Source organism: Pempheris klunzingeri, chromosome 24 (assembly GCF_042242105.1).
Source record: "Pempheris klunzingeri isolate RE-2024b chromosome 24, fPemKlu1.hap1, whole genome shotgun sequence".
NCBI classification, from domain to species: Eukaryota; Metazoa; Chordata; class Actinopteri; order Acropomatiformes; family Pempheridae; genus Pempheris; species Pempheris klunzingeri.
In genome coordinates this window covers 8,443,093-8,470,237 of record NC_092035.1, presented here as the reverse complement: position 1 = coordinate 8,470,237, position 27,145 = coordinate 8,443,093, and the positions used below count along the sequence as shown (strand labels likewise).

Genomic DNA, 27,145 nt, shown 5'->3' with positions numbered 1-27,145 from the left:
GTGCAGGTGTGCAGTAGATTTTTTCTTGTCATGTGCCCCTCTGGACTAAGGGCCATTCCGCATAATGAATACTTACGGCTTGTATTCTTAAAATTCATTCAGTGATAGTAAATTAAACATGGAAAACCGTAACATAAGCCATAAAGACAAGTACCGAGGTACAGGATAATCCATTACTGTCTCCATCCTGAGTACAGTGGATTTTCTCTTAAACAGCAGGTCTTCAGAATAATACGTTTAGGCTTGAATCACTGTTGTCCTATATCAAACAATGATGAACTGAAATAATTCTTGTCACTTCATGTGTCTCCCTTCCACTCTGTAGTTGAGCCAACGGGGCCGGAGCTGGTCAACCCCTGCTACGCTGGGAACCACGACTGTGACACGACAGCCCAGTGTATCCCACTGGAGGGCCAGGCCTTCCAGTGCCAGTGTGCGACTGGTTACAGAGGGGATGGACGCAACTGCTACGGTATCTTTGAGCACATACAACATCCTGCTAAAGAAGTTTTCCTGGATATACTGTCCAGCATTGTGACAGAGTATGTCGATTACAAAGTGCTTCATGGTGCTTCTCTTAATTTGTCTTAGTCTGACAGGGTCTCCCTCACACGCTTACTCACATAAACACAGGCAGACAAAGTTAAAGACAGTTCAAGGCAGTCTGTCTGTGTTTCATCAACATCTGCCCATCCAGTGCAGTGGGGTCAAGTACAGGCTGGATGGAAGGAATCACTTCTCTTCTCTTCTCTTCTCTTCTCTTCTCTTCTCTTCTCTTCTCTTCTCTTGCAACATTAAAGCTGTTGCGTGGCCTATCATTACCCCAGCAGCAGGTCTTTCTCTCCTGCTGACAGCACTAGGAAAGCCCCAGGCTTGGCCTTGGTTCCCATGATTGGGCCTCAGTTTCTCTCTCTGGTCACATAATCTCTTTGTGGTTTTGTACTGTATGTTCCACAATACATTTAAGGATGCAGACAAGACTCCAGGTGTAGGGGTACATGTTATAGTAACACAAGCATGCAGACATGCAATGTATATGTACTAAAAGCACCAGTAATGACCCTTAATTACAGGCTTTGCACTCACATACACCTACAGTTTGTTATGTTTTAGATAGGGGAGGGAATTCCTGGTTTATGAGTTCATAGACTCTAAATGAGACTAAATGCCACACTTTCTCTCCTTTTCTGTCTCTGCAGACATAGATGAGTGTGCTGAGGGCTTGAGTTCATGTGGTGCTCATGCTCAGTGCATGAACCTGCCTGGGAGCCATCGCTGCCAGTGCCACAGCGGCTTTGAGTTTGGCTATGACGGGCGTACCTGTGTTGGTGAGTTACAATTTCTAAAATGTACTAGCGATAAGACTACTGTGTACAGTATGTGCTCATGACATGAGTTTAAGTTCTGAGCTCTTTCTGAAAACAAGACTCTTGCCACGCTCTAAGCTATGTAAGGCTGTTTCTGGGCACTGTGCCGTTTTAGGCTGAAGTTAGCATATTAACATACACATGGCACTTCATTGAAAGTTAAAGTAAGTAAGGCATGTAACATTTGAAAAAAGAAACAACACATCTTACCTTTTACAAATAAAAAATTGAATTCCAGTATCATAAAACACACTTGTAGCTTTATGCAGTCAGGTTTTGCTGCTACAACTTTATTTGGTGTGGTGTGACTAGTTGTTTATGGTGGTCAGTGTTAGATGAAGTGTTTATGTCTGCTGAAGTTGTTGCACATGTTTCAACGCCTGTTATTTATTCTCTCTAATGAATGTGGTAGTTTATCTTTGAGCTGAGCACCATGACACACGTCTTATTGCATATACTGTAATTTTGATAGATGTGATACTCTTAACAGGCAATTAGAAATGAACCTTCTTTGTTACAATGGCCATGTCATTCTCCCATCTTCATCATGATCTCATCTTGTAAATTCAATGGGTTGGTTGTCAGTTGTACTTGTTGGTCACGTAAGAGATGTTTTGGAGCTTTTAGTGTTGCATGTTCCAAAATGAACTGAATATTTGGAAGAGACCCACATATTTTTTTCCAGGCGCAGGCCCTAAATTTCTTCCACAACAGTAACACACAGCTGCAAAAGCAAGGAAACACAGCAAGAGGGGGGGATGGGTGACAAATGTGAGAACGAGAGTGGAAATGAGAGGACTAATGTGAGAAGTAGGGTGTGAGATTAGACTGGAGAGGGGGTGAAAGTAAAAGACAAATGGATCAATGACACAACGGGTGTTTTGCTTTGGAATGAGTGGAGGAGAGAGGTCCTGCCTGTGTGTGTGTGTGTGTGTGTGTGTGTGTGTGTGTGTGTCCTCTTTTCACCCATCAGTGTGAACTTTCGATGAACTCCCTTTAAACTCTCCCTACCTCTCTCCTTGACCGATAATTTTTGGAATAAACTGAATAAACAGATCAAATACTGTTAAGATATTATTTTATATAACGATATACATTTTGTGGAAATTACAGAATGTGTTTCAACATTTTGCTCCGTCTGTTTCCTTAGACATGGATGAGTGCAGCTCCTCTCCCTGTCATATCAATGCCAGATGTATCAATGGACTGGGTTCCTTCCAGTGTCAGTGCCATCCTGGGTTTTATGGTGATGGTTTCTTCTGCTCTGAGCAGCAAGGTTAGTAAAAATACCACTATATTCATGCATGATGGTGATAAAGGTTACACTTGTTTTTTTTCCAATTACTTTAATTTCACTTCACTTTTATTTCATTGTCTGAAGCTTCTCAGTTTTCCTGCACTGTAGGTGTGTAGAAACATGTTTGACATTACAGTTTGCCTGATAGGAACATAAACAAATACATAAATATGGTACAAAGATATGGGAGGAAAGAAAATAAGACAATAAGAAAAAGTTTTCATATTTTTTTTAATATTCTTTGTCTACAGCACAGACAGGTCACACAAAGAGCCAGTGTGAGCAGCACAGAGACAGTCTGCAGAGTGGAGTGGAACAAGATGGTCGTCCAAGTCCCGGAGCCTTCATCCCTCAGTGTGACTCTGATGGACGGTATCGACCGCTGCAAGTGAGTGCTGACTGATACAGTGGTAATGTGTATGTCTAACTGATGGCCTGAGTCAAGTGATGCACTGATTTGATTTAATACTCATTTTAGTGCCATGGCTCCACTGGGCATTGTTGGTGTGTGGACAGTAGAGGACAGGAGAGAGCAGGAACCAGGACTCCACCTGGTACACCACCCAAAGACTGTGACAGACCAGGTGACACATAAAACCACTGAAAAAACATTGACAGTTTGATTGTGATTGCTTGATAGCAACAACTGTGTTTTCAATGTTGATAACTCTGTTCCAAGAGGTTGGTCTTCAAGAAAGGAATTAGGTTACTGTGTGTGTGTGTTTTCTTTTACATTTGTTCATATTTATCTCCTCAGATGAACCAGAGCGTCCTAAAACTCACTGTGAGCACCACAGAGACAGTGTACAGACCACCAGTCCAGAAGGATATCCTATTGTTGGAGCCTATGTACCTCAGTGTGATGCTAATGGTCAATACACATCTCAGCAGGTAAGATCTTTTTTTGCTAAATAGATACATTATGTCATTGCTGTTTCGTTATGATTACGTTATGATTATTGTGTATTTTCAGTGTCACGGTTCCTCTGGACATTGTTGGTGTGTGGACGGTAGGGGACAGGAGAGGCCAGGAACCAGGACTCCACCTGGTACACCACCCAAAGACTGTGACAGACCAGGTGAGACTGACTTGTTGCATCCAAGCTTATTGGGATTTATTAAAATATCCAAGTACTGGTTCTCAGTTAAATATGAAGGGGAGCCAGGATAATAGATAAAAATCAAACATTGTGCAGCTTTTAAAATGAGATGTAGGAATCAATGTAACTTTAGTGTAGCTCAGTGTAAGTCCATGTGGGATATGAGTAGATCTTTGCCATTTTAAAAGGGCAGGGACTGAGGAAAGAGAGATCCCATCAACAAAAGCAAGAAATTAGTTCATATAACCTTAAAAACTGTTATTTGGACTTACTCTGCGAAAGAAACTGATGTGAGCAGAGGGGCGTATATAAGACAGCATAATGACTCACCTGTGTTTTGCAAATAACAGCTACATTTACCAATTACTTGAAATGATGAAAATGCTTCCATTTTTCTTCTCCAGATGAACCACAGCGTCCTAAAACTTACTGTGAGCATCATAGGGACAGTGTGCAGACCACCAGTCCAGAGGGATATCCTTTACTTGGAGCCTTTGCACCTGAATGTGATGCTAATGGGGAGTACGTACCTTTGCAGGTAAACATCTTTTGACATTTTTTCACTGTGTTTCACCTGTGTCTTTGTATTATTTTGACCAACATGTATAGAAATCTTGACATAATAGTTAAATGACCTTTCGTTATTACTTCAGTGCCATAGCTCTACTGGATATTGCTGGTGTGTGGACAGTAGGGGGCAGGAGAGAGCAGGAACCAGGACTCAACCTGGTACAACGGCTGCAGACTGTGACAAACCAGGTGAGGAAAAGGAATTCTCATTCATCCTTCCCAAAATGTACATGTTCTTTCAGGGTGTTCTTATTATCTTAGCATATTAAGGTTTCATGCAAAAGCCCCTTACATTTAAGGGCTTCTTCATTTAGACATCCATAAAGTTAGGGAACTTGAGATCGACAGAAAAAAGAGAAAGCGGAGCGGAAAGGGCCAGATGTCCCAACTTTAAGTCCTCAGTATAAGTCAAGCTCCCCATTAAAAGCCAATAAGAAACTCATGGATCGTAACTTGGAGCCAGCATGGTACATCTGGCCATTAACCCACAAGAAATGCTCCTATATGCAGATGACAACATCCTGGTGTGCCTCATCTCCAACAAGAAGGATCAAAGATGAAAATTATCTTTTTAAAGGGACTCATCTTCTCATCTTTGTGTTAGCTTAGCTAAGCCTAAGGAAGTGGACGGGACACAACATTCCGCTTTTTAAATGCTAATTATTTAATAAACTAATTTTCTTGAAGCTCATTACATGATGAGAATATGATGGGATCAAAAGATGCATGCAAAATGTTTGTGCTAGGATTTGCTAACCAGCAGGGCAGAGAAATCAGTCTTTTCCTTGAGAGACTACATTAGCAATTTATGCAAGAGCATAATTATGAATAATTGTCATTACTTTTTCAATTCTTCACAGATGAACCAGAGCGTCCTAAAACTCACTGTGAGCACCACAGAGACAGTGTACAGACCACCAGTCCAGAGGGATATCCTATTGTTGGAGCCTATGTACCGCAGTGCGATGCTAATGGACAGTACAAGCCCTTACAAGTCCGTGCTTATAATTTGTTTATTCCATGAAACATTTTCATGTCAGCAATTTAACTAACTTGAAATACATCAATTTATTATGGTTACTACTATTTCTATTTTAGTGCCATATTTCCTCTAGAGATTGTTGGTGTGTGGACAGTAGGGGACAGGAGAGAGCAGGAACCAGGACACCACCTGGTGTACAAACCACAGACTGTGACAAACCAGGTGAGATTTCAGCTGGCAGCATATGCGCACTGCATTGAGGCATTGAGGCGCTGCTGTGACTGTGCAAACACACCAAACTTAATCTTATTTGGAGGAAAGTCCCAGCTTTATAGTGTTGTCATTATTCACTTGCAAACAACAGTTTATTTTTACATTTCAGTTTTTTATGCATTAAACAGATAAAGAATAACCTGTTGATTACCAGCACTCTCTTGTAATTGTGGCCCATTTTTGTTAGAGTAGTAGTGTAAATAAATTTTTCCTTTCCTCCTCAGATGAACCAGAGCGTCCCAAAACTCAGTGTGAGCACCACAGAGACAGTGTACAGACCACCGGTCCCGAGGGGTATCCTGTTGTTGGAGCCTATGTACCTCAGTGTGATGCTAATGGGCAATACACGCCACTGCAGGTCAGTATCTATTGACTGATCGGCTAATTGACAGGCAGATGAACTGGTATTGAATTTCAGTTAATGTAACATAAGAAATTCTAACCACATGAAATTAATAAAATGTATATTTTTTAGTGTCATGGCTCTAGTGGACATTGTTGGTGTGTAGACAGAAGGGGACAAGAGAGAGCAGGAACCAGGACATCACCTGGTGCACCACCCACAGACTGTGACAGACCAGGTGAGAGAGAAAAATATACATGAAAAGAGAGATGTCTCCCTCTATTCAGCTTCCCGTGAGTGCTTTAAACTGTTGTGTTGTCTGTGGTAACACTCCCAGCATCAACAGGTGTGTTGTGTCATGGCCTCCCAAGGCTTTCTTGCTAAACATTGACCTGTGAACCCACTAATTCCTCAACTCAGTGACAAGTCAAACAGACAGCACGTTTACACGAGTGTGTGTCTAACCTTGTAAGTGGTGCACTATTGAGGTCATTGGGTCATAGCCTTGGAATGCCTGTAAAAACAGGTGATATCACTGTGTGTGATGGGAAGTCAAAAGCAAAGGCAGAGTAAGATTAAGCTAAAGAAATACAAGGAAAAAAGTACATTTGGCATACCATGTGTAACTGCAATGCGACTTAGTTATTTTTTCTCATGTTACCTAAAGGTTGACACAGAAATAGACCAGCTGAATAGATTTTATGACCTTTGGCCATTTTTTACTACAAGTTGTCCGTGAAAAAATAAACATTACCCTAGTCATCCCTTTAAAATGTGCCTTGTTAAAGTACATTTGTAGCTCTTTACACAAACACAGCTCAATCTACAATCTTGCATTAACCTATAGTAGAAGCCTTTGCATGTTTTTATTCCTGTAATAACAAACTTTTTAGAGCATAAGAAATGAATAAGGTAGATCTAATTGTTTAGTCTAGTATTGTTCAATGTATTTAAACTTTGATTGACAGTTCTATCTGCTGCTATACATGTTGTAAAAGAACATGTATATGATCCTCTTATTGTCCATCTTTCTCAACCAGATGAACCAGAGCGTCATAAAACTCACTGTGAGGTGCATAGAGACAGTGTACAGACTACCAGTCCAGAGGGATATCCCATACCAGGAGTGTTTGTACCTCAGTGTGATGCTAATGGACAATACATATCTCAACAGGTAAGTTTTTTTTTTTACTGAATAGACAATGTGTCATTGCTGTGTCATTATGATTACACTATGATTGTTGTGTATTTCAGTGTCACGGCTCCTCTGGACATTGTTGGTGTGTGGACAGTAGGGGACAGGAGAGGCCAGGAACCAGGACTCCACCTGGTACACCACCCAAAGACTGTGACAGACCAGGTGAGACTGACTTGTTGCATCCAAACTTATTGGGATTTATTAGAATATCCAAGTACTGGCTCTCAGTTAAATAGGAACCTGTAATGGAGGGGAGATAATGGTAATCTACAGCAGGTAAAATCAAATTTTGTGCAGCTTTCAGATTTAAAGTAGTCCAAGCAGGAAATGAGAGGTCTGTAGCAGGGAGGTTTTGGGTTATTCCAACATAGTTAAGGGATCTGGTGTGGGGAGGAATAGTAATGGGCCATGTGAGCCATGTGGTGCCTCAGTGCAGAGGATGAGTGGTAAAAACAGATAACCCATGCACAGTCAGGGAGGAGGCCGTATGTCCTAAAGACTTTAAACGTGGAAATCTTGTGAAAGATTTAAGAGGACCGGGACAAAGGAAAGAGTCCATCAGCCAAAGCAAGAAATTAGGTCATATAACCATTGACAACGTTGAATATCTAACTCAGTGAAAGATACTGATGTGCTGAATTAGTATTTCCTAAATATAATAGCTAAGAGTCTATGAGACAGCATAATGACTCACCTGTGTTTTGCAAATAACAGCTACATTTACCAATTACTTGAAATGATGAAAATGCTTCCATTTTTCTTCTCCAGATGAACCACAGCGTCCTAAAACTCATTGTGAGCATCATAGGGACAGTGTGCAGACCACCAGTCCAGAGGGATATCCTTTACTTGGAGCCTTTGCACCTGAATGTGATGCTAATGGGGAGTACGTACCTTTGCAGGTAAACATCTTTTGACATTTTTTCACTGTGTTTCACCTGTGTCTTTGTATTATTTTGACCAACATGTATAGAAATCTTGACATAATAGTTAAATGACCTTTCATTATCACTTCAGTGCCATAGCTCTACTGGATATTGCTGGTGTGTGGACAGTAGGGGGCAGGAGAGAGCAGGAACCAGGACTCAACCTGGTACAACAGCTGCAGACTGTGACAAACCAGGTGAGACAAGTTGCCCAAGTTTCATATTGATCTAAACTCTTGGGTGGATATGTGCAGCAGGTTGCAACATCTGAACTAGCCCTACTCATTGTACTTTGGGTTAACTATCTGCTTACTAATGTTTCCATTCCATAATCCTTAGATGAACCAGAGCGTCCTAAAACTCACTGTGAGCACCACCGAGACAGTGTACAGACCACCAGTCCAGAGGGATATCCTATTGTTGGAGCTCATGTTCCTCAGTGCAGTGCTGACGGGCAGTACAAGCCGCTGCAGGTTAGCATCTGGTGACAGATGATTTCATTTTATTTATGATGTTAATCCAGCTTTGTGTAACATGGAGAAATGTAACCAGCATCTTGATATAAATCGTTACTGTTCTAGTGCCACGGCTCCTCTGGGCATTGTTGGTGTGTGGACAGTAGGGGACAGGAGAGGCCAGGAACCAGGACTCCACCTGGTACACCACCCAAAGACTGTGACAGACCAGGTGAGACAAGCTACCCAAGTTTCATATCGATCTAAACACTTGGGTGGATATGTACAGCAGGTTGCAACATCTGAACCAAGAAGCAGTGAAGGTGCAAGCTGATACACAAAATATAATATATATCATATAATATAGGCTGATTACACACAAACACAAACCCTCTGCAGAATTCTAGATGAGTTGTAGAGAGACAAAAAATACTTCAGAAATCCAGCCAGGGGGATTTATAACAGTTTTTACAGGGTACAAGGACAGCTTGAACAATCCACTGAGCAAAGTCAAATGTTGTAGTAAAGTCCTACAGAACAAGAAATGCCCGTAATGAAGGGGTACGTCAGGGATCGTACTAAGACTGCAGTCTGTGCAGGAGTCAGTGTGATACCAGCAAAGAGGATGGAAAAGTATTTCAGAGCTCAGCTTGCCAAGATACTTGATTGTCGTCTGCATTGTAGGACTGGAGAGGGACAGCAAGGAGTGCAGTTGTCCTCTTTGATGAGTGCACGCTGAGGTCCAACAGTCTGTAAAACATTACTGACATGTTGACGCCGTAAAGCATAATAACACACCAGGATGTGGATTTTAAATCATATCACTCTGACCTGCAGCTTGAGGTTTACTAGAAACAATTTGTGATTAATAACTTGTGTAAACTTGTAAATGTTTTCCAGATGAACCAGAGCGTCCTAAAACTCACTGTGAACACCACAGAGAAAGAGCACAGGCTACCAGTTCAGAGGGATATCCTGTTATTGGAGCTTATGTTCCCCAGTGTGATGCTAATGGGCAGTACCTACCACTGCAGGTCAGCATCTAATGACTGACCTATTTTACTGTCTTTTACAGTGTTGTATTATCAATTTAACTAACTTGTAATTATATAATATAATCATTAACATAATACTTACATTATCTTTATTTATTGTGTTTGTGCCATAGCAACACAAAGAGATGTAACCATCATTTTGATATCAGTCATTACTGTTTTAGTGCCACAGCTCCTCTGGACATTGCTGGTGTGTGGACGGTAGGGGACAGGAGAGGCCAGGAACCAGGACTCCACCTGGTACAGCACCCAAAGACTGTGACAGACCAGGTGAGACTACATTTTTATTGTGCCTCAGACCCCTTGGACTATGTTTTATACGTAAGTGTTGCAGTGGATATAACAAGGTGCTTTTATCATCTCAGTCAGGCCAGAATGAAGGTGCAGAATAACACTTAGTTTTAGGACTTCGACACAAGGCTAACCAGAAATATTTATGGTACATAGTTTATTCAAGATATGAGAAGACCTTGAACAAGTCAAACCCACAAAAAGAGAAATGGCCATGGTGCATGCCAGATAGCTGACAGGGACTGTACTAGAATAACAGTCCGTGCAGGAGTCATTATTATTGTAATAATAAAGAGGCGCTGCAGATGTCAGGATTAATTACTACAAAGTTCATGCATACCAGAAAGTCTTACAGACAGGTACAGATTAAAAACTCCCACTGACCAAATCATTGTTAATAAAGTTGGTACAAGTGACAGAATGCAGAATTTTTTGAGGAGAATAGTTTTGCTACTGCTAAACTGAGATAATGAGGAAACCGCTTGAGATGCACAGACTCCCAACGCCCACCCATGAGCCTGAAGAAAGGCAAGAAAGATGAAGGTCGTCTTTATAGAGTTTGAAGGTCAGGATCGGGATAAAGCCTGACGGCAATAAAGGCAGTCTTGGCAGTCAGGAGACATAACCAGTGTGAAAAGCTGTTCTGTCAATCATAATGACCTACAGTATAAACAGTTTTGTCAAGGACTTGTGTGTGTTTCCTCTTTTTTTCGCCAGATAAACCAGAGCGTCCTAAGACACACTGTGAGCAGCGCAGAGACAGCGGACAGACCACCAGTCCAGAGGGATATCCTATTGTTGGAAGCTTTGTTCCTCAGTGTGACGCAGAGGGACAGTACCTACCCAGACAGGTACAACTGTGATTACTCTGCAGACGCATGTGGATTCCTATTTTTCTTGTTTTCATTCCTTATCTTTATGATATAGAGAATATTGTTTTTAATCATAATGTATTTCAGTGCCATGGTTCCTCTGGACATTGTTGGTGTGTGGACAGTTTGGGGCAGGAGAGGGCAGGAACCAGAACTCCACCTGGTACACCATCTGTAGACTGTGATAGACCAGGTGAGGCTGGTATCACTGCTTGTGATGCTTTGAGTTTCACAGATATCGATTCAGCCAATGATTTGTGCATCCAAGCGAAATACAACTTATATCAAAGAATAGCATAACATTTTGGTGAATACGAGAGGTCAATGAGAAGAACTCTCAGCATGTCTGTACGTGAAATATGACCAATCAAATGTCACAAAGGAGAATATGGAAAAAAAAAGGCGCAATTTGATGATCAGCAAATACTTGACGAATCAGATTTGATCATGAAAATTCTTATTTAGGACACAGCTCGTCCAAAGGTGTTAAAATCTACTTTAGCAGCACCTGTAAGGCTCACTGAAGTCTGTGCTCGTTGCCTGGCAACCTCAAAGTGACAACAAGACAACAAGTCACTGCAGCCGCCCACGAAATAGTCTGTCCACATAAAACCACAAATTACAATGTGGTTTTTGTACGGATTAAAAAACATGAAATGGAGTTTGTGAGCTGTAGAGGCTTCCTGGAAGCTTATATTGTGTGTAGCAGAGTGGTGTTGATCCTCGAAAGAATTATATTCCTCTAAGAGTCATTACACCTGAATATACTGTAATTCATTTGATAATTGCAAAATTGCAGTATAAAACATACAATTATATTGAATGAGAATCCTAAAAAAGAAGAAAATCTAACAAGGAATGTCCTTGTGGCGATTAACAATTTAAACAGAAAATACACGACGTTTCTTTGCCTACCTCTCTGTGACTCTGCTCTCTCGCACTCTAACACACACAGGCCGCCCTATAAACTCACTTCTTGCTATAAATTCCATTTATGACCACCCAAACATCTGAAGTGGTCATTTGGTGCTGAGACGAGCTGCTGAATGTTGCCTGGCAACCAAACCAAAACATGAGTGACAAAACGGTGTCACACCCACCCTACACATGCCTGTAGATTTGTACGTCTGTTTTTCTTAAAATCTGAACTCATGTTTCATGACTACTTTGCCTCATATTCACCTGGAAGCTGCTCAGTGCAACCACAGTTTTATTTATTTTTCGGTGGTCACTGCTCTGGAGCCTTATTCAGGGATTCCTCTGTAATAGTTCATGATGAGGGAGGCATGGGCATTTCCTGCTCAGTTTTGGTTTAGTATTCATATCCTCTGGGCCAAATCAGAATTTGAAACAAGAACCTCTTATTGTAAGCCCTTAATTTGGTTTCATAATTTAAATTTCTAACAAATTTAGCTGTGTATGTGATTCAGGCAGCACCAAACACCCACATTAAACTCTCAAATGTGTGAGCTGGTTGAAGTTAATGTGTCTTTATGTGTAACCAATACAACTTATGAGCAAATCAGCATGAGGATTGAAATCACTGATTTGGTGGACAGTCCACATTTGTGGGAAGAGGGCGTCAGAGTCATGGGAACCACTAATTTCAGTGGGTCATGTGGTTAAACAGTAAATTGAAGGAAAACCAAGTGATTCATAAGACTGGATTGCAGTTTGCTAACCTCCACTACAATAAATCCTGCTGAAAAAGCTTATTGTGAGATTCAGTTTAATTGTTTAGTTAGTCTTTCACTCATTTACTCCTCTGATCTCTCACTGTAGAACCGTTCTCTTCTCACCCTCCTCTATCTATCCTTATCCTAATCTCCTTCTTAGTTTAGAAACTGCAGCTCAAATTATAAATTTTCAGAGAGGCCAGTATAAACATTAGTGGAAGACTGAAGTGGTTTTGGGTTTAGTTTTAAAGCTCTCTTATAAAGTGAGTTATTAAATGGATTTTACAAGATAAACAGTATTGACAAAAGCAAGATGTGTGTGTGCTTCTGTAAATACAGGGCCTCTCTACACCATTAATCAAACACCCTACCTTTCACTGTGATATAAACTCAAGCTAGAAAACACCCAGACATTATAATTAAATGATGATGTATTGCAGTAGAATAGATCTGAATTGTAATTTTACAAACCATCATTATAGCATTATATCTAACTTTAAAGATGGTAACAGCTTTGGGTGTGTTTGATTCATGTCCTCCTCAGTCCCTGTGGCTCCGACCCAGCGCCCTGAGAGTGTGTGTGAGCGATGGAGGACCACTTTGATTGAGCACTATGGTGGAAAACCAGACCCAACACAGTATGTGCCTCAGTGCGAGCCAGATGGACAGTTCAGGTACACACTACACACACACACACACACACAGTAGCTGAACGTTTTTTTTAATTGAGAAATTGCTTAAAAAGTGAATTGTTTCTCAGCCCAGTCCAGTGTTATGGAGAGACCACTTACTGCTGGTGTGTGGACCAGGACGGACGGGAGGTTCCTGGTACCCGATCACATGATGTTGTCAAGCCTGCATGTAGGTATCTGTTTGTGGTCAGATCTGCTCGTGTTATTGTCGCCGATCATGGCTCAGATTTTTTTCTTATCCATCCAATCTTGTCCCAGGCCTTCCCTCAGTCGCCCCGCCCACCATGCGCCCCTTGCCCCGCCCAGATGTGACCCCTCCGACAAACACTGAAGTCACACTGCTGTACGCTCAGGGACAGAAAATAGGAGCGTTGCCTCTTAATGGGACCAGACTAGATGCTGCTCGGTCCAAAACACTACTGACTCTACATGTAAGACATGAATGGACAGATACACACTCACAGACATCAGTTCTTACCTCTATATTGTTTATACACATAGATCTTGTGGGTTTGGATGTTTTTACATGTGAAACATAAGAAAGATGGTTGTAATTATGTTACATATCTCAGGAAGTGTTTGCTAATGTTCATACATGTGTCTCCAGGGTTCCATAGTTGTTGGTATAGCTTATGACTGCAAAGAGAACCGAGTCTATTGGACAGATTTGTCCGCACGGACGATCAACAGAGCTTTGATGGTGCCTGGAGCCGAGCCTGAGATACTCATTAACACGAGTAAGAACACACACTTACACGCCTTCATTTCTCTAAGAAGTGTTGTTTGAAATGATCTCAATACTTTCAACGTGGTATCCCTGCTACACGTAGATCTGGTTAGTCCAGAGGGTTTGGCGGTGGACGTCACTCGCAGGTTGATGTTCTGGGTCGACTCAAACCCAGATGTGATCGAAACTGCCAACCTGGACAGCAGTGGGAGGCGGACGCTGTTTGACACTGACTTGGTCAACCCCCGGGCCATCATCGTGGTCTCTTCCACCGGGTAAAGCCCTCTTTCCATCTAGCCGCTTCTCTTTTTGTATCTTTTGTTTTGTCTTGCTTTATGTTTTTAGGGGGAAAAAATCACATCCCGAAAAATCGAGCCATCCAACTTATGAAACCTGCCACTTCTAAAGCCATCAGGCCAGTGTAGCCTGGATTTGCAAACATGTACAAATCTCTTCCCTGAGCAAGAAACAAACAAGCGCCCACACACCGTCTTCGCGATCAAGTGTAACATCCTGGAGCTGCTCCACTGAAGCAGAATGAGATACAGCTTTCACTGTATCCACGGTGATTTTTTCTGTCAGAAGAGGGCACAGATGGTTTTCAGCTCATTTGCACAACCATGAAATCAAACACAAGTCCTCAGACAGGCTGTGAGTCAACAAGGCCTGTATCTAATTCTTTAGTACAGTACAGATTATATTTTAGGCCAGTTTGCAGACAGGAGTCTTGTTGTTTGTAGACTGGGGAGACTGTGATCCAAACATGACTTCATCAGAGTGAGACAGGCGAGTGCAGGAGGAATCAGTGGGATGTGGTTTGTGGGGTGGAGTGTCCCTTCAGTAACACATGTTTGATAATTCTGTCATAGAAGTGACTTTTAGTGCTTTGTTTCACCAAACGGAGCCAAGAAAACTGTACTGGATTTACTGAGGCTATTAATCCTGGACACACACACACACACACACACACTCGTGATGAAAGCATGAGGCCGTCATCGCTGAGCTCCCCAGGAATAACATCTGCTTTTCATCATTGCAACTAATCACATAATCAACAGGTCTGTGTGTGTGTGTATGTGTGCGTATATGTGTGTGTTAATGTGGTTGATACAAATGATTAACCATAGCAGCAATAACCAAAACCATAAAGCCTTCAATGTGTGTTCCACATTATTGGTTTGACAGTTTATTTTCTGACTGAAGGCCAAGTACATGTGTATGTGTGTGTTTTCTGACAAAAGGCCAACTCCTAAAGCTAATTACGGCTTCACACGGGTACACTTATGATCAAGCATGTGCTCTGTGATTTCTGAGCCTGCACATGTGGCCTTGCACATGCACACACAGAAACATAACCACACACAGCAAAGCGGCCACACTGAAACTACGTACACACACTATAAAAACTTGTACACATGTATGAATGTCTCGCACACCAACATCTGCTTGCCCATAGGTTCATCGAATTGATTAACGCACACACTCGTAAATACGTGGTGTGTGTGTGTGTAAGCTGATTGCTCATGTGGTGTGTATTACCTGTCGTTCCCAGTCTGCCCACATGTACACCATCATCTACACATGAAAAGCAGTGTGGCGTCATAAGCAGCCCACACACACTCTGCCTAAAGCTCTGCTATGATCCTGCTGAGCAACATATTGGAGCTTTTGATAAGTTGCAAACAATAAAATATGATCTGATTCATCACAGTAACACATCCATGAGAAACATGAAGGAGCTACTTTATTCAAAACTGAAAAATCTGTGTCAGACAGTATTTTCCTCAAAAAAATGCTCTGGGAGAGCCGGGGTCAGAGGTCACACGTTGCTCAGAGTAACCTGACCATGACCTCATCAGCATGAGACAGCTGGTCCCTCGAGCCCTGTGCTCTTGTACCATTTCTATAGCTGCTTTAGTGTGTGTGTGTGTGTGTGTTTGTATGAGTGCTTGTGTGTGGTTTTCCTCTTGTCTCATTATATTAGCCAGATCCAGTTCCATGCAAAAGCACAGTCTCACTGCAAAACCAGGCTTACTTGGCAGTCCAGATTAAGTTAAATAATTAGCAGAAAGGAGTTTAAGTGTCCAATATTTTATAATTCCTGTGTTTCTCTCTGCAGTACTTTGTTTTGGACAGACTGGAACCGAGAGGCTCCTAAGATTGAGAGCTCGTCAGTGGACGGTCAGAACCGCAGGGTAGTTGTGTCTGATGGGATTGGTTTGCCCAACGCTCTCACGTATGACTCTTCTTCAGGACAAATCTGCTGGGCTGATGCAGGTAGAAACACCTCTACTACTACGACCACCACTTTTCTAGATCTTCAGGCAAGACACGGGGCTAAAACGTGCTGCCACCTCCTATACATGTTTTTAAAATATCCTTTCATCTATATTTTTATTGACACTGTTTTTCCCAAAAAGACCCAGGCATTGAAGGTCAGCACTACATTTGTCTGACACTTGTAGTTACTTGACAACCCAACAGATAAAGGAAACAGTGAAATTTACTCCACCTAAACAAACTAAAAGTAAAATGCTAATTATATATTAATGTATAAGCAATAATTAAAGCAATCATATATAATAATATAATGAGTACTTTAAGAATAGTTAGCTTACATTAATTCATACTTTGATGTAGGACTTGTAACTTGGATTGTGTTGTTAACTTGAAATAAAAGATGTGAATACTGTCTAAAAAGCAGGATGGTTAAGGTACCCATGATCCCTCTTGTGGTTTTGCTCTGTCCATCAGGTACAAAGCGTTTAGAGTGTGTGTCCCCGGATGGTTCAGGTCGAAGAGTGATCCACCCCAGCCTCAACTACCCCTTCAGCATGGTCTACTACAGGAACCACTTCTATTACACTGACTGGAGGAGGTAGCCATCTGCATTCATCTTTGTGTCATTTTGCCATGCTGTTGTTTATTACTGATAACTAGTAATACTGATAGTCAGTCAGGATGAAGCTGCCTCCTCATCCTCAGTGCTTCTCTCTCTGTCTGCTCCCTCATAGGGATGGCGTGATCGCAGTGAGCAAAGACAGCAGTCAGTTCACTGACGAATACCTGCCTGACCAGCGCTCTCACCTGTACGGCATCGCCATAGCAACCAGCCAATGTCTACCAGGTGAGATATGAGTGAACACACATACACACACACTATCACTCTCTGTCACCTGCACACACACACACACACACTTTTCCAACAGTGGTCAGACATGTTATTTTAGCTCTGTATAATAACCAAACATCCTCTCTCACACACACACACACACACACACACACAAACTTCAAGGTTTACCAGACAGTGAGCTCATTGGTTTGTGTGCAGTGATGTCATCATATCAGTCAACTCCTACCAGATGTCACCTTAAGCCTGAAAGGTGCATTTGCACCAAGACAATAACCCTCTTACACAATGTTCAGCAGCACCATAGCAGACACCACACACAATCACATCAGGAAAATACACTCAAGTAAAAATACACTTCAGGTTGCCACTACGTGTGAGTGTAGATACACTCTATGTATTCATATGGGAGGGAGAAGGAATGGTGTAAATGTAATAACTTTTAAAAAGATCATTGGACTTCACATCTGTGAAAACTGCATAAAGTAATTAAATTAGATGTCAAACATGAGTAGTTTGTGTATAAAGGAACAAAAACTAGAATATTTGATATATAAAGGGTCTGACTGAAGAGAAGCTGAGCTCTGAAGGTTATAAAAGTGATTTTGTTTTTCAGCCAACCTTAATGCAGCTTTTTTTGTACGGAGAAACCCAAGTTAGTTTTTCATCACCTGCACCAGAAAACAGTCATCACACAGCTGCTCAGACCTTCTACTCCACACCTGTGTGTGTATGTGTGTGGTGAATTCACATATACTTGTGAAATAGACACAAGAACAGTGATTACACAGTCGTCTGTGACCCTCTACGTGTGTGTGTGTGTGTGTTAGCGTGCGTACATGAGACCAGAGCAGAATGGTTCCACAGCTGTGTGCGACCCTCTTACCTGTATTTTGTGTTTGTGTGTGTCATGTTTGATGTGCTGATGTCTGCAGATGTCTTCAAGTCCTTTCAAAGCCTCGTGTTAAACACCTTTAAAGTACAAAGTAGGCCTCTAAACACAGGATAATCCCTAAAGTAGCACCTTGGCAGATGCCGTTGTCAAAGCTGCACACATCTGCAGAGTGTTGGATCTGGTCGTGGTGTGCACAGTTCACTTTGTGCGTCTGACTGTGACGATGGTCAGACTGATGGCTGCGTTGCTGTAAATGTCACGTCTGCATGTCACTCTCTAAAGCCTCCTACTAAATAACAGCCGCCTGCTTCAAAGATGTCGACGTGTGGTGTAATTCTGACCATGATGACAGCTCTTCAACACACTTGTTAGGGGTTTGGGAGTCGGTTGCAAGAGGCTTAAAAGCTGTCATTGTTGAATACATGAGCACACACTCACACACACACTCTTTCCAAAGATGATTCTCAGTCGCCACAAGTTGCTAAGTGTAGGGCTTTGTTCGGGATGGAGGATGTGTTTGTTCTGTCATTAGGCCACTGCAGCACTTTGGCTTTCATCCCGTCACATTTGGATTGACACAGGAAGAGAAAATCAGACCTTTAACTCCTCATTTCCACCCGGGGCTGTAAACTCACTTCCACTAGATATGTAAAAATGCCAAGTGTCTGATTTTTGTGTCTCAGGGAGCCATTAACGACGGACCGGCAGCCGCAGGGTCCTTTGGTGCTACAGTTCTGGGGCCGTTCAGATCAGAGGGCAGGACCACCCTAAAAAGTGCCCTCTGCAGAAGAAAGGACACTCAGTAGGGGGCAAGATGGCTTCCTGTTTCCTGATCTACCGCCAGAACAAATTTACAACCCCTCCACTCACCCTGGCCCAATCCCCATTATCTCACCTTAAAGATATAACCCCAAAATAAATGTTTTGTAAATTTGTTTTATACCTCATTTTTAATTTTTTTTTTCTACTGTATTTTTATACTTGAGTTGTTTTTGTTTTTCTATCAATTAAAGCTACAGGACAATGAAATTAGATGTTAAAATGTATGTGACTGTAGGCCGAAGAAGACATGAAGAATTTAAAAACCGTTCGAGCCAAAGTTCTGTTGTGAAGCAACAGATTTGTTTTTGGTCAGCTGGCCATCGTGGCTTTTAAATCCAGTCGAATTATTTAGCATTCAGAGAGGATTCTGAACATACATAAAATCAACTAAAAGGAATAGTTAAATATGTTCACTTTGTTGCTGAGAGTTAGATGAGAAGACGGCACTCTCGTGTCTCTATGCTGAATATAAGGCCAGCAGGTGGTTAACACAGCTTAGCATAAAGACTGAAACAGACAGACACAGCTGGCTGGGCAGCGTCCAAAGGTACCAGCACCTCTAAAGCTCAATAAGTAACAAGGTTCATCTGTTTTGTTTGATCTGGACACAAACTGAAATGTAAAAACACCCCTGCTCCTACTTCAGTCTTTATGCTGAGCTAACTTTATCACATCTGGTGCTCAAATTTAATATTTAGCATAAAGATGAGAAAATCAGTCTTCTCATCGCTACTCTTGGTAAAAAAGCAAATACACTGAGAAACCTTTTCAAATTCCATAAATTATGCAGAAAATGGACAATGATTGCCACTGTTGAGGTACTGAAATAGTAACTGTAATCAGATTACTGTAATCTATTTCCCTCAGCCTCGGTCAGCCATATTTCTCTGCACTAATCTGTATTTCACACGACATGAAATGACATTACATTCTTTTTTTGCCAAATATTTTTACTACTACTACTTGTCAAATCTTTATCTTTTTATAAGATGTGATATTTATAACAATAAAATGTGATTTGGTACTTGACAGGTTCTGTGGAGGTTATTGTGTTTTCATGTTTACGTCCAAACTCTGATGCTGCCGCTTTAAGACTTAAAGGGAAAATCACCACTCAAGAAGCACAGGAGCCAAACGCTGTATTTATATTTTCCCACACAGCGTCATTGTAGACCATTTCAAAATAACCTTTTCTTCTATTTGCAAAAAAACAATTTTCCTGTAAGATGGATACAAATATAACTCAGTTTGATTCTTAAAGAAACTTCTCTGTGGTTTCGTCTGAGGGGGAGATTGTGGAAGCCAGGAGATCATTAGTCTTTGAAAAAAATGACAACATTTTAGTGGAAATGAGTACTTCAGTAGCAACTATTGAGCCACTGTAACATGTTTTGGTGTAAATGTATCCATGCTGCAGTACAAAAGTGAAACACAGCGTCTGAGAACTGCTCATATTTGCTCTGAATTCCCAATCCGAACAGTCTGATCTCATGCAACAACGGAGAAAATACAAACTCATTCATGTCCAACTCAAACGGAGAAAGGCTTTTCCTTCTCAAAATCAAATTAAAACTCCCGTGGCTCAGCCCCCCTTTCCGTCTTCCAGCGTCCCTCTTCATCCTCGCTCTCATCTGCCGACCTTGCCCAGCCTGTGGTCTGTCTTGGGGTCGGCTATGATGGCCTGAACGGCTACGATGGCCTCGTTGATCTTGGTCTGGAGCTCCCTCAGCTCCTCGATGTGCAGCAGGCGCAGGATCTGAGCCGCTTCGTTCAGAGTCGCGTCTGAGAAGAAAAGCATTTTACTTTACTGAGGAAGATTACTGGATACAGTGTGTGTCTGATCACAGAGCAGCCTGTCTGAGCGGACCGCAATGCACTGATGTTGCATCATTTCAAGTGATAACAATCCAAAACGTGTGGGGACCTCTGAGTTACATCACCTTCTGTCAAGCCCTTAAACATCAGTACTTCTTACATCAAACAAGCAAGACTCACCTCCAGTGTCGAAACCCAAGATGTGCTTGTCTAAAGCTACTGGAACACCCTGGAAACACAGGAACACACACGTTAGCGTGAGCTGCAGAGACACTATCATCCCGGGTTAACTGAATGCCTCAAACTGATCTTACATTTACATTATGGAAACTGAAGGGTCCAGATGCACTGGACCCTCCGCTGCTTCAATTTGGACCATGTTGTTTTCTGTCTCTTGTGAGCATCCCAACTTTGTGGAAGCGCAATGTTTTATTTTTCCAGATTTGTAAAGCAGACAGAGGAATCTCTAGAGGACGTTCTTGATGCAAAATACACAAATGTTAAGTTTACAATACCTCTCTGTTCTGGCTGGCTTTGGTGATGGCTTCTGGGGAAAGTCTGTCCTGGATCAGAATACGAATGGCCTGTTGGGGTACATGTAAACACAAATGGATTCATGAGTTTTCTATTACATATATCTTTATACATACATAGTGATAATAAAAACAAGTATAACACCAAGTCCGACTCCCACCTTGAGCATAACCAGGTAGTCGTCATGTCGTTGTATCTTCAGGATGTTGGCCAGAGCCGTCACTCCTGCTTTGAAATCTGGAGAGTTACCTGCAAAAACAAACACGAGACAATTCCGTCTGTCACCTGGAACGAAGAGACTGAAGAAAAGAATGCGAGAGAGCAAAGTGCAAGGGCAGGCCGAGGAGCAGAGACGTGTTTCTACTTACTGTCAAGGTTGACGAGAGGGTCCACGGCTTTGTCTGTGTTGCTGGAGGCTGCCAGCGGTTCACATTTCTTATACTTCTCCACTGAGGAGATGAACAGAACACATGAGAGAAACACAAAAGCTACTTTACAGATGTTCTGACTGCTTTTGTTTATGGATTCCCAGCACAGTTTCTGTGAAAGAGTAACTTGACTGTGCAGCAAAGGGTGGTGCTGAGCTGGCATCATGGGGAAACATTATTCCTTTTATAGTGTCTCCATCTACTGGCCATCGTCAGTACTTCAATTAAGGGTGCACAGGGAGGTGTTGCACATTTTATTTACAGACATATTGTTGATCTAGAGATGATCAAAAGTCACACCCAGCCACGTCAAGTTATCCTTTAAATCATTTTGCTGACATCATCCCAAACAACGGCACAGTTCTCCCCACTGACGAACACGTGCTGTCATCTTACCATTGTCTCCATATTCATATCTTACAGCCAGGCCCAGTAGCCAGTCTAAAGCCTCCTGCCTCTCCGGACCTCCAAATGGACAGTTCACGTCCTGCAGGTACTGCACACAGGAAAAGGACACTCAAACTCATTTCATCATGAATGGAAGAAAGCAGCTGACTGACTGTAACAATGATGTTACAGTTGTCTGGTAGCAAATTCAAAAAATGTCAGATTTAAGGTGGTGTGTTTGAGAAGTTAAAGCTTGACAATGCACCAAGATGTCAAAGAGTAGTTTAAATCTCATTGTGTGTGATGATAATGGGATTTAATGAGGCAGTGTGATGGTGGCCTGACCTTCTGGTAGGCTTGGGGCCACTCTGAGCTGAGGATGTTCCTCAGGTTTCCTCTGTCCTCTATCTTATAATGTCGGATCTTCTGGTCCTCCAGCCACACGATGCAGTTCCTGAACTGTGTCTCATCTGAGCAGAGCAGAGAAAGTAAACATGACAGATCAGTGCTGCAGACAGCAGCTAGCATTCTAACGCGCTGCTTTGACAGCGACAAATTAATATTTACAGCCAGTAATGAGCCCGAAATCTGAGTATCTTACTCATATTGTTATATATATATTGTTTGGTTGGTCATTTTCAAGTTACGCGGTTAAGCATGAACAATTTCTTGGAACAAAACTATGAACACAATGGGTAAAATAGACAATTAAAAAAATGAACAATCTGTACTTTGTTATTAGAATTAGCTATGCCGAATCAAAGTGTGGTGTACTGAGAGGTTGTAAAATATTTTATGTCGTGTTCTAGCAGACATACAGGTTTTCCAGCCAACAGCACCAAGAAACTGCTATTTGACAACTAGAGTTTGGTGTTTCGTTGTCTCCAGTGACAGGACTTCTGATACTTGCACACACGTTAGCTCTCTCTACGTTAAAATCACCGAACCACATTCAAGAGCCCATTGACCGGTTTTATCTTACCTGTGCAGTCAAATCCATCAGGGTTGTGATAATCCAGCGCTGTCAGTTTTCTCCGAAACATTTCCACGTGTTTAGTGTGTGAATCGCCGCTTTCTTTAGCTAACAGCTGGCTAACTTTGCTGTATGCTCTGCTAGCTCTTAGTATGTGGCACTACGCATGCGCAGCCGGACAGCCTACAACTTCCGATTGTAACAAAATAAAATTCCCCAGACTGACCACCGGCATTGATGACCCAACAATACTAGTATGACATAGCAGCAATTTTTTTGACAGACCTTTCCTGTCCAACTTCTAGTTTGAAGCTTTCTCTTCTGTTTTGGTTTCAAGTTCTCAAAAATATATTTTTATTTTGGATAATTTCCCAAGTTACTGATGATCCGTTTCTTAGCTAGTTCCCAACTTCCCAGAGCAGTTACATGTACTGCATTAATTGTTAACTTCTGCCTTAAATCTGATTAAAAAAAAAAAAAGTAGTTTCCCCATAATACAAATACAGTTCAATGCATTATATAAAATAAGATTAAATTCCCAACATCATCGCATAGTATGTTACACAGAAAGAAGCAGAAACTTTGGAAAAAAAAACAACTTTATTACACGTCACATTTTGTAAAATGAGGCAAAAACCATCCAAGGTGATGCAAAGGAAGAAATAAAAACAAAAAAAAAACAAAAACACGCGTGCTGGTTGATGTATTCACGTTGGCGTGTGCACACAATCAGAAGGGCCTCATGCGCGTGCTAAGGGGCGGGGCTCTGTTGGGTGGCGTGATGGCTATGTCCAGGTAGTCTCCAATCTGGAAGCGCTGAGACTGCAATGTCATGGAGTCATCTGTGCCCTTCCTGCCGGATACAGTGTTGCCTATATCTTTCAACCTGAAAGGGGGAAAGGTGCACACATCAATATTCGGTGCACACAAAGTCACTGGACCTCTAAACAAGTGGCATGCTCTGCGGATCCAACCAGTGTTGTTGTAGTGTGACACCAACCTGTACACTTTCCCTCTGGGGTCGGGGTAGACGATAGCAAAGCTGAAGTGGGTCCCCTTTTTCCTGGCCTCAGGATACACCTCCTTCACCAGGCTGGTCAGCTCCTTCAGAGTAGCATCCATCCTGAAAACACACACACAATCAAAAACATGCTCCACTGCCTGATAGTACATCAACTAGGCACCTTTGTTGCCTCATGAACTCAGTTCAAAACATTAACAAATGCACCATCTATGCATAGAACAACACAGAAATGTTCCCAATCTCACCATGTGTATATCTGCAGTTCGCTGGAGGGAACGTTGCCACGCGCAAATTCATCTGTTCTGTGGTGTCGGCCACTGTTGGTGGTGAATACTCGAAGCAGAAGGGGGCAGGTCTGCAGAAAAAGCACCAAAACAACATTATAATGACAAGTAACACAGATGTGGTGATGATGACAAAATGAAGCCCAACACGGGGATGAAATCTGTGTAATTTCCAAGTTAGTCATTTTGAGTGCCCATGTACAGTAGATATTAACACTATTACGTTATCCTTTGAGGCATTCAATTGATTAACAATCAGGATAAAGTTAATTACACCTAATATATGCATATCTGCAAACAAAGCCATCACACTTAATTAAGTAGCTTCTTCCACCCTAAATGAATTCAGGTGGATGAATTAGAAACACCTGTGCAAAGTGGCCTCAGCTTCCAGTAAGTCTTCAGTGTACCGCAGTAATATTTGGGTGCAAATCCCAAACACAGGGCGAGTAAAAGTAAGCTAATATTGAGACAGTGGGTATTAATTGGGACTGAACATGCCGAATTTATCCGAGCACACCAGAGTTTTCTTACATACCTGAAATTGTACGTTTTGCTAGCTTTGTCGTTTGTTGTTAAGGTAAACAATGCAAACTAGAGAGTGTCTTTATCAATTGTCTGTCTGGTGAATAGACATGATTAGCTAACACGTTAGCACTAGCACGCTGCAGAGGCTCTATTTCCCTTTGATTAAACATTATGTTACTTATAGCCGTAATGGCCACGGCGTAGCGTAAACAAACAAAGCCAAAACACTGGTGCACGTGTACTGTGATGTTTTGAAGTTAAATTAATAGAGGAACCAGTCTGTAAACCTTTCGGGGCTAGCTAGCAGAGTCGGGTTAGCTTACGGCAGCGCTCGTAAGGTAAACAAGCCCCGGAGCGGGATCTCGCTGCCTACCTTTTCCCGGTCGATGGGCTTCTCTGGTTCCTTCTTGATTTCTTCCTGTGTGATCCGCGATTCAAGGGCCATTGTTATTTTTCACCGATATATTAATGCACTTCGGCAGCTACTTCTACCACCGTGCTTGATTATTTTATCGTGGGCAGCAACGAATGAGACCGAGTCTGTTTCCGCTTCCGGTGTGTTTTAAGTTGAGTTCGCGGTTTTTAGTAACTAGTGATAACTTTGTCGCCCCCTATTGTTCGGAGTGCGCATCGTTTTAAACTGGTTTACTAGTTAATAAATAAAAATGATTTATCATTCATTGCAAAGCTTTTGTCTGTATGGGACAAATATTCTCTCATTCTGATCAACATAATAAAACATACCTGCAAGTATTTTCATCGCGGCAGGATTTTACTATTTAAGGGTAAAAAAAATAGACGTGATAAAGATTTGTTTTAATCACAAATATGGTCAAATCTTAACGTAATGCCATGAGCTCTTTTATTAAGCAAGATATCTATCTTTGTTTGCATAAAAAAGCTACTGGAAACCAACATATTTGCTTTGAATTAAGATTTTATTGTGCAATGTGTCATTGGACAGAACTTTTCTAGAAAAAAAATCTGGCGCCTTTTCACCTTTTTTATTTTTAGTGCCACATCACAGCAAGTAGAAGTCACTGTAAAGCACCAAAAGTCTTGCAGAGAAACTGTTAAATGACGAGAAAACTGCAACAAAATCTGCAAGTTTCAGAGATCATCAGGACGTCTCACTGATCCAGGATCAGTCAGCCAAGTCCACCTACAGAACTGAGACCTGCTATCCAGTCACATGCTGCTCTCCCCCTCACTCATTACAGTGTGTGTGTGTGTGTGTGTGTGTGTGTGTGTGTGTAGTTTTGTGAGTAACATATATGTGAATGTTGTACAGTGTGTGTTTGTGTGTGTACTGTATCCTGACACTGGCTCCTTCTGTTCTCCTGCTGGCTGGCTGATCAGGGGCTACTCTAACAATCAGCTCTATTTTACCCCTCTCTCTCTCTCTCTCTCTCTCTCTCTGTCTTTCTCCCCCAACTCATTCACTTTGTGTGACCCCCCCCTCAGACCCTCCCCACCACCTCATCAGCATGGACCTGCTTGAAACAATCCTCCAGCCTTCTTTCACCCTCTGTTTTTTCTCTGTAGCCCTGTCCTGGCTGACGGATCAAACAGTGGGTCTTTGAGTCCGGTCCTGACACTGATATCCATTCATTGATATGCATCAGGAAAAAGTGTCGCTGTTGTTCCCCTAATGTCTCCATTAGAATCACTAACGCCCTCTCTGTCTCAACTCAGAGTGTTTTCCTGCCCCTCGAGATCATTGCTGCTCATTTTGCAGCGTCACTTTACATGCAGTGATGCTGAGGAGACTTTAAATTCTCTGTATGCGACTCACCAGCTTCCCTCATCATTTATGAAAACAGAAATATGAACCCTTGAACCAGATTCTGTCTTCAAATCTTGTAATCAATGATATATAGGCCTGCTTATTCAAACAGTGTAGCTCAAGCAGAATATACAGAATATGTTACAGCTTCCTCAGGAGTTTTCATGTCAGTTTTGTGGGCGTCTGCAGTGTAATCTGAGGAAGTTGGTTTTGCTCCCACACTTTCACAAACAGTGGGAAAAGCTCATTGGCCACAGTCATTAGCAGCACACAGAGCCGTACTGTCCTGCAGGCTGGCTGCTGCCAAGGGATGGTTTGGCTCTGAAAGGTCACCCTACCTGTGTCCTGTTACAGTCACAAAGGGATCTCACACACACACACACACCTTTTCACTACAATGCAACCTTATTCAGTTATATAGTTTAGAGGTTCACTCTACTCATTAGAAGAGAGCTACTGAACCTGTGAAAACCGCTACATAACATGTCCTCTGTGTCTCTGAGGCAGCTTTGCATATCAAAAAAGGTGATGTCATTGGGGTCATCTTGGCTTTGCATTGAGACGTTTGTCACATAAACCACTGAGACTAATTAGCACTAACACAAAGTACAGCTGAGGCTGATGGGAATGTCATTAGTGTTGCAGGTATTTGGACATAAACCAAAGTGTACAAAAGTGGAATTTTGACCTGATGATGACTCTAAATTCAAGTTAT

The 27,145-nt window shown here is 42.0% G+C and overlaps 3 protein-coding genes across 3 annotated transcripts in view; 1 reads left to right on the top strand and 2 right to left on the bottom strand.

The window, feature by feature from the left end:
- Positions 1-17,012, top strand: part of nid2a (nidogen 2a (osteonidogen)) — a 36,713-nt gene extending 19,701 nt beyond the window's left edge. Inside the window, exons 15-45 of the mRNA XM_070855494.1 lie at positions 331-472; positions 1,200-1,328; positions 2,518-2,643; positions 2,925-3,052; positions 3,143-3,248; positions 3,422-3,555; positions 3,638-3,743; positions 4,169-4,302; positions 4,418-4,523; positions 5,195-5,328; positions 5,433-5,538; positions 5,823-5,947; positions 6,065-6,170; positions 6,973-7,106; positions 7,187-7,292; positions 7,899-8,032; positions 8,148-8,253; positions 8,396-8,529; positions 8,638-8,743; positions 9,412-9,545; positions 9,731-9,836; positions 10,584-10,708; positions 10,817-10,922; positions 12,950-13,079; positions 13,166-13,266; positions 13,356-13,528; positions 13,705-13,834; positions 13,928-14,099; positions 15,944-16,101; positions 16,579-16,702; positions 16,839-17,012. Coding sequence (XP_070711595.1) covers positions 331-472; positions 1,200-1,328; positions 2,518-2,643; positions 2,925-3,052; positions 3,143-3,248; positions 3,422-3,555; positions 3,638-3,743; positions 4,169-4,302; positions 4,418-4,523; positions 5,195-5,328; positions 5,433-5,538; positions 5,823-5,947; positions 6,065-6,170; positions 6,973-7,106; positions 7,187-7,292; positions 7,899-8,032; positions 8,148-8,253; positions 8,396-8,529; positions 8,638-8,743; positions 9,412-9,545; positions 9,731-9,836; positions 10,584-10,708; positions 10,817-10,922; positions 12,950-13,079; positions 13,166-13,266; positions 13,356-13,528; positions 13,705-13,834; positions 13,928-14,099; positions 15,944-16,101; positions 16,579-16,702; positions 16,839-16,962 — 3,885 coding nt within the window. The 3' untranslated portion in view covers positions 16,963-17,012. The remainder of the gene's footprint in view (positions 1-330; positions 473-1,199; positions 1,329-2,517; positions 2,644-2,924; positions 3,053-3,142; positions 3,249-3,421; positions 3,556-3,637; positions 3,744-4,168; positions 4,303-4,417; positions 4,524-5,194; positions 5,329-5,432; positions 5,539-5,822; positions 5,948-6,064; positions 6,171-6,972; positions 7,107-7,186; positions 7,293-7,898; positions 8,033-8,147; positions 8,254-8,395; positions 8,530-8,637; positions 8,744-9,411; positions 9,546-9,730; positions 9,837-10,583; positions 10,709-10,816; positions 10,923-12,949; positions 13,080-13,165; positions 13,267-13,355; positions 13,529-13,704; positions 13,835-13,927; positions 14,100-15,943; positions 16,102-16,578; positions 16,703-16,838) is intronic.
- A 2,781-nt stretch (positions 17,013-19,793) lies between these two features.
- rtraf (RNA transcription, translation and transport factor) lies at positions 19,794-22,953 on the bottom strand. Its single transcript, XM_070855520.1, has 8 exons — positions 22,818-22,953; positions 22,181-22,305; positions 21,845-21,944; positions 21,389-21,469; positions 21,181-21,269; positions 21,002-21,070; positions 20,667-20,715; positions 19,794-20,453 (listed from the first exon to the last, which is right to left on the bottom strand). Exons 1-8 carry the CDS (start codon positions 22,876-22,878, stop codon positions 20,299-20,301), a joined length of 729 nt encoding a protein of 242 aa, XP_070711621.1. The 5' UTR covers positions 22,879-22,953; the 3' UTR covers positions 19,794-20,298.
- Positions 22,954-23,389: 436 nt separating this feature from the next.
- On the bottom strand, positions 23,390-25,157 carry sap18 (Sin3A-associated protein). Its single transcript, XM_070855522.1, has 4 exons — positions 25,018-25,157; positions 24,078-24,187; positions 23,809-23,931; positions 23,390-23,694 (listed from the first exon to the last, which is right to left on the bottom strand). The coding sequence occupies exons 1-4, from the start codon at positions 25,087-25,089 to the stop codon at positions 23,538-23,540; spliced, it is 462 nt and encodes a 153-aa protein (XP_070711623.1). The 5' UTR covers positions 25,090-25,157; the 3' UTR covers positions 23,390-23,537.
- Positions 25,158-27,145: the final 1,988 nt, after the last annotated feature.

Coding starts and splice junctions, on each gene's coding strand:
- sap18 (XM_070855522.1), bottom strand. CDS start 25,089: ATGGCCCTTGAATCGCGGATCACACAGGAAGAAATCAAGAAGGAACCA. Junction 23,932..24,077: donor GAACTGCAGATATACACATG/GTGAGATTGGGA, acceptor GTGTGTTTTCAG/GATGGATGCTACTCTGAAGG. Junction 23,695..23,808: donor CCCAGAGGGAAAGTGTACAG/GTTGGTGTCACA, acceptor TCCCCCTTTCAG/GTTGAAAGATATAGGCAACA.
- rtraf (XM_070855520.1), bottom strand. CDS start 22,878: ATGTTTCGGAGAAAACTGACAGCGCTGGATTATCACAACCCTGATGGA. Junction 22,306..22,817: donor TGATGGATTTGACTGCACAG/GTAAGATAAAAC, acceptor TGCTCTGCTCAG/ATGAGACACAGTTCAGGAAC. Junction 21,270..21,388: donor CCCTCTCGTCAACCTTGACA/GTAAGTAGAAAC, acceptor TTGTTTTTGCAG/GTAACTCTCCAGATTTCAAA.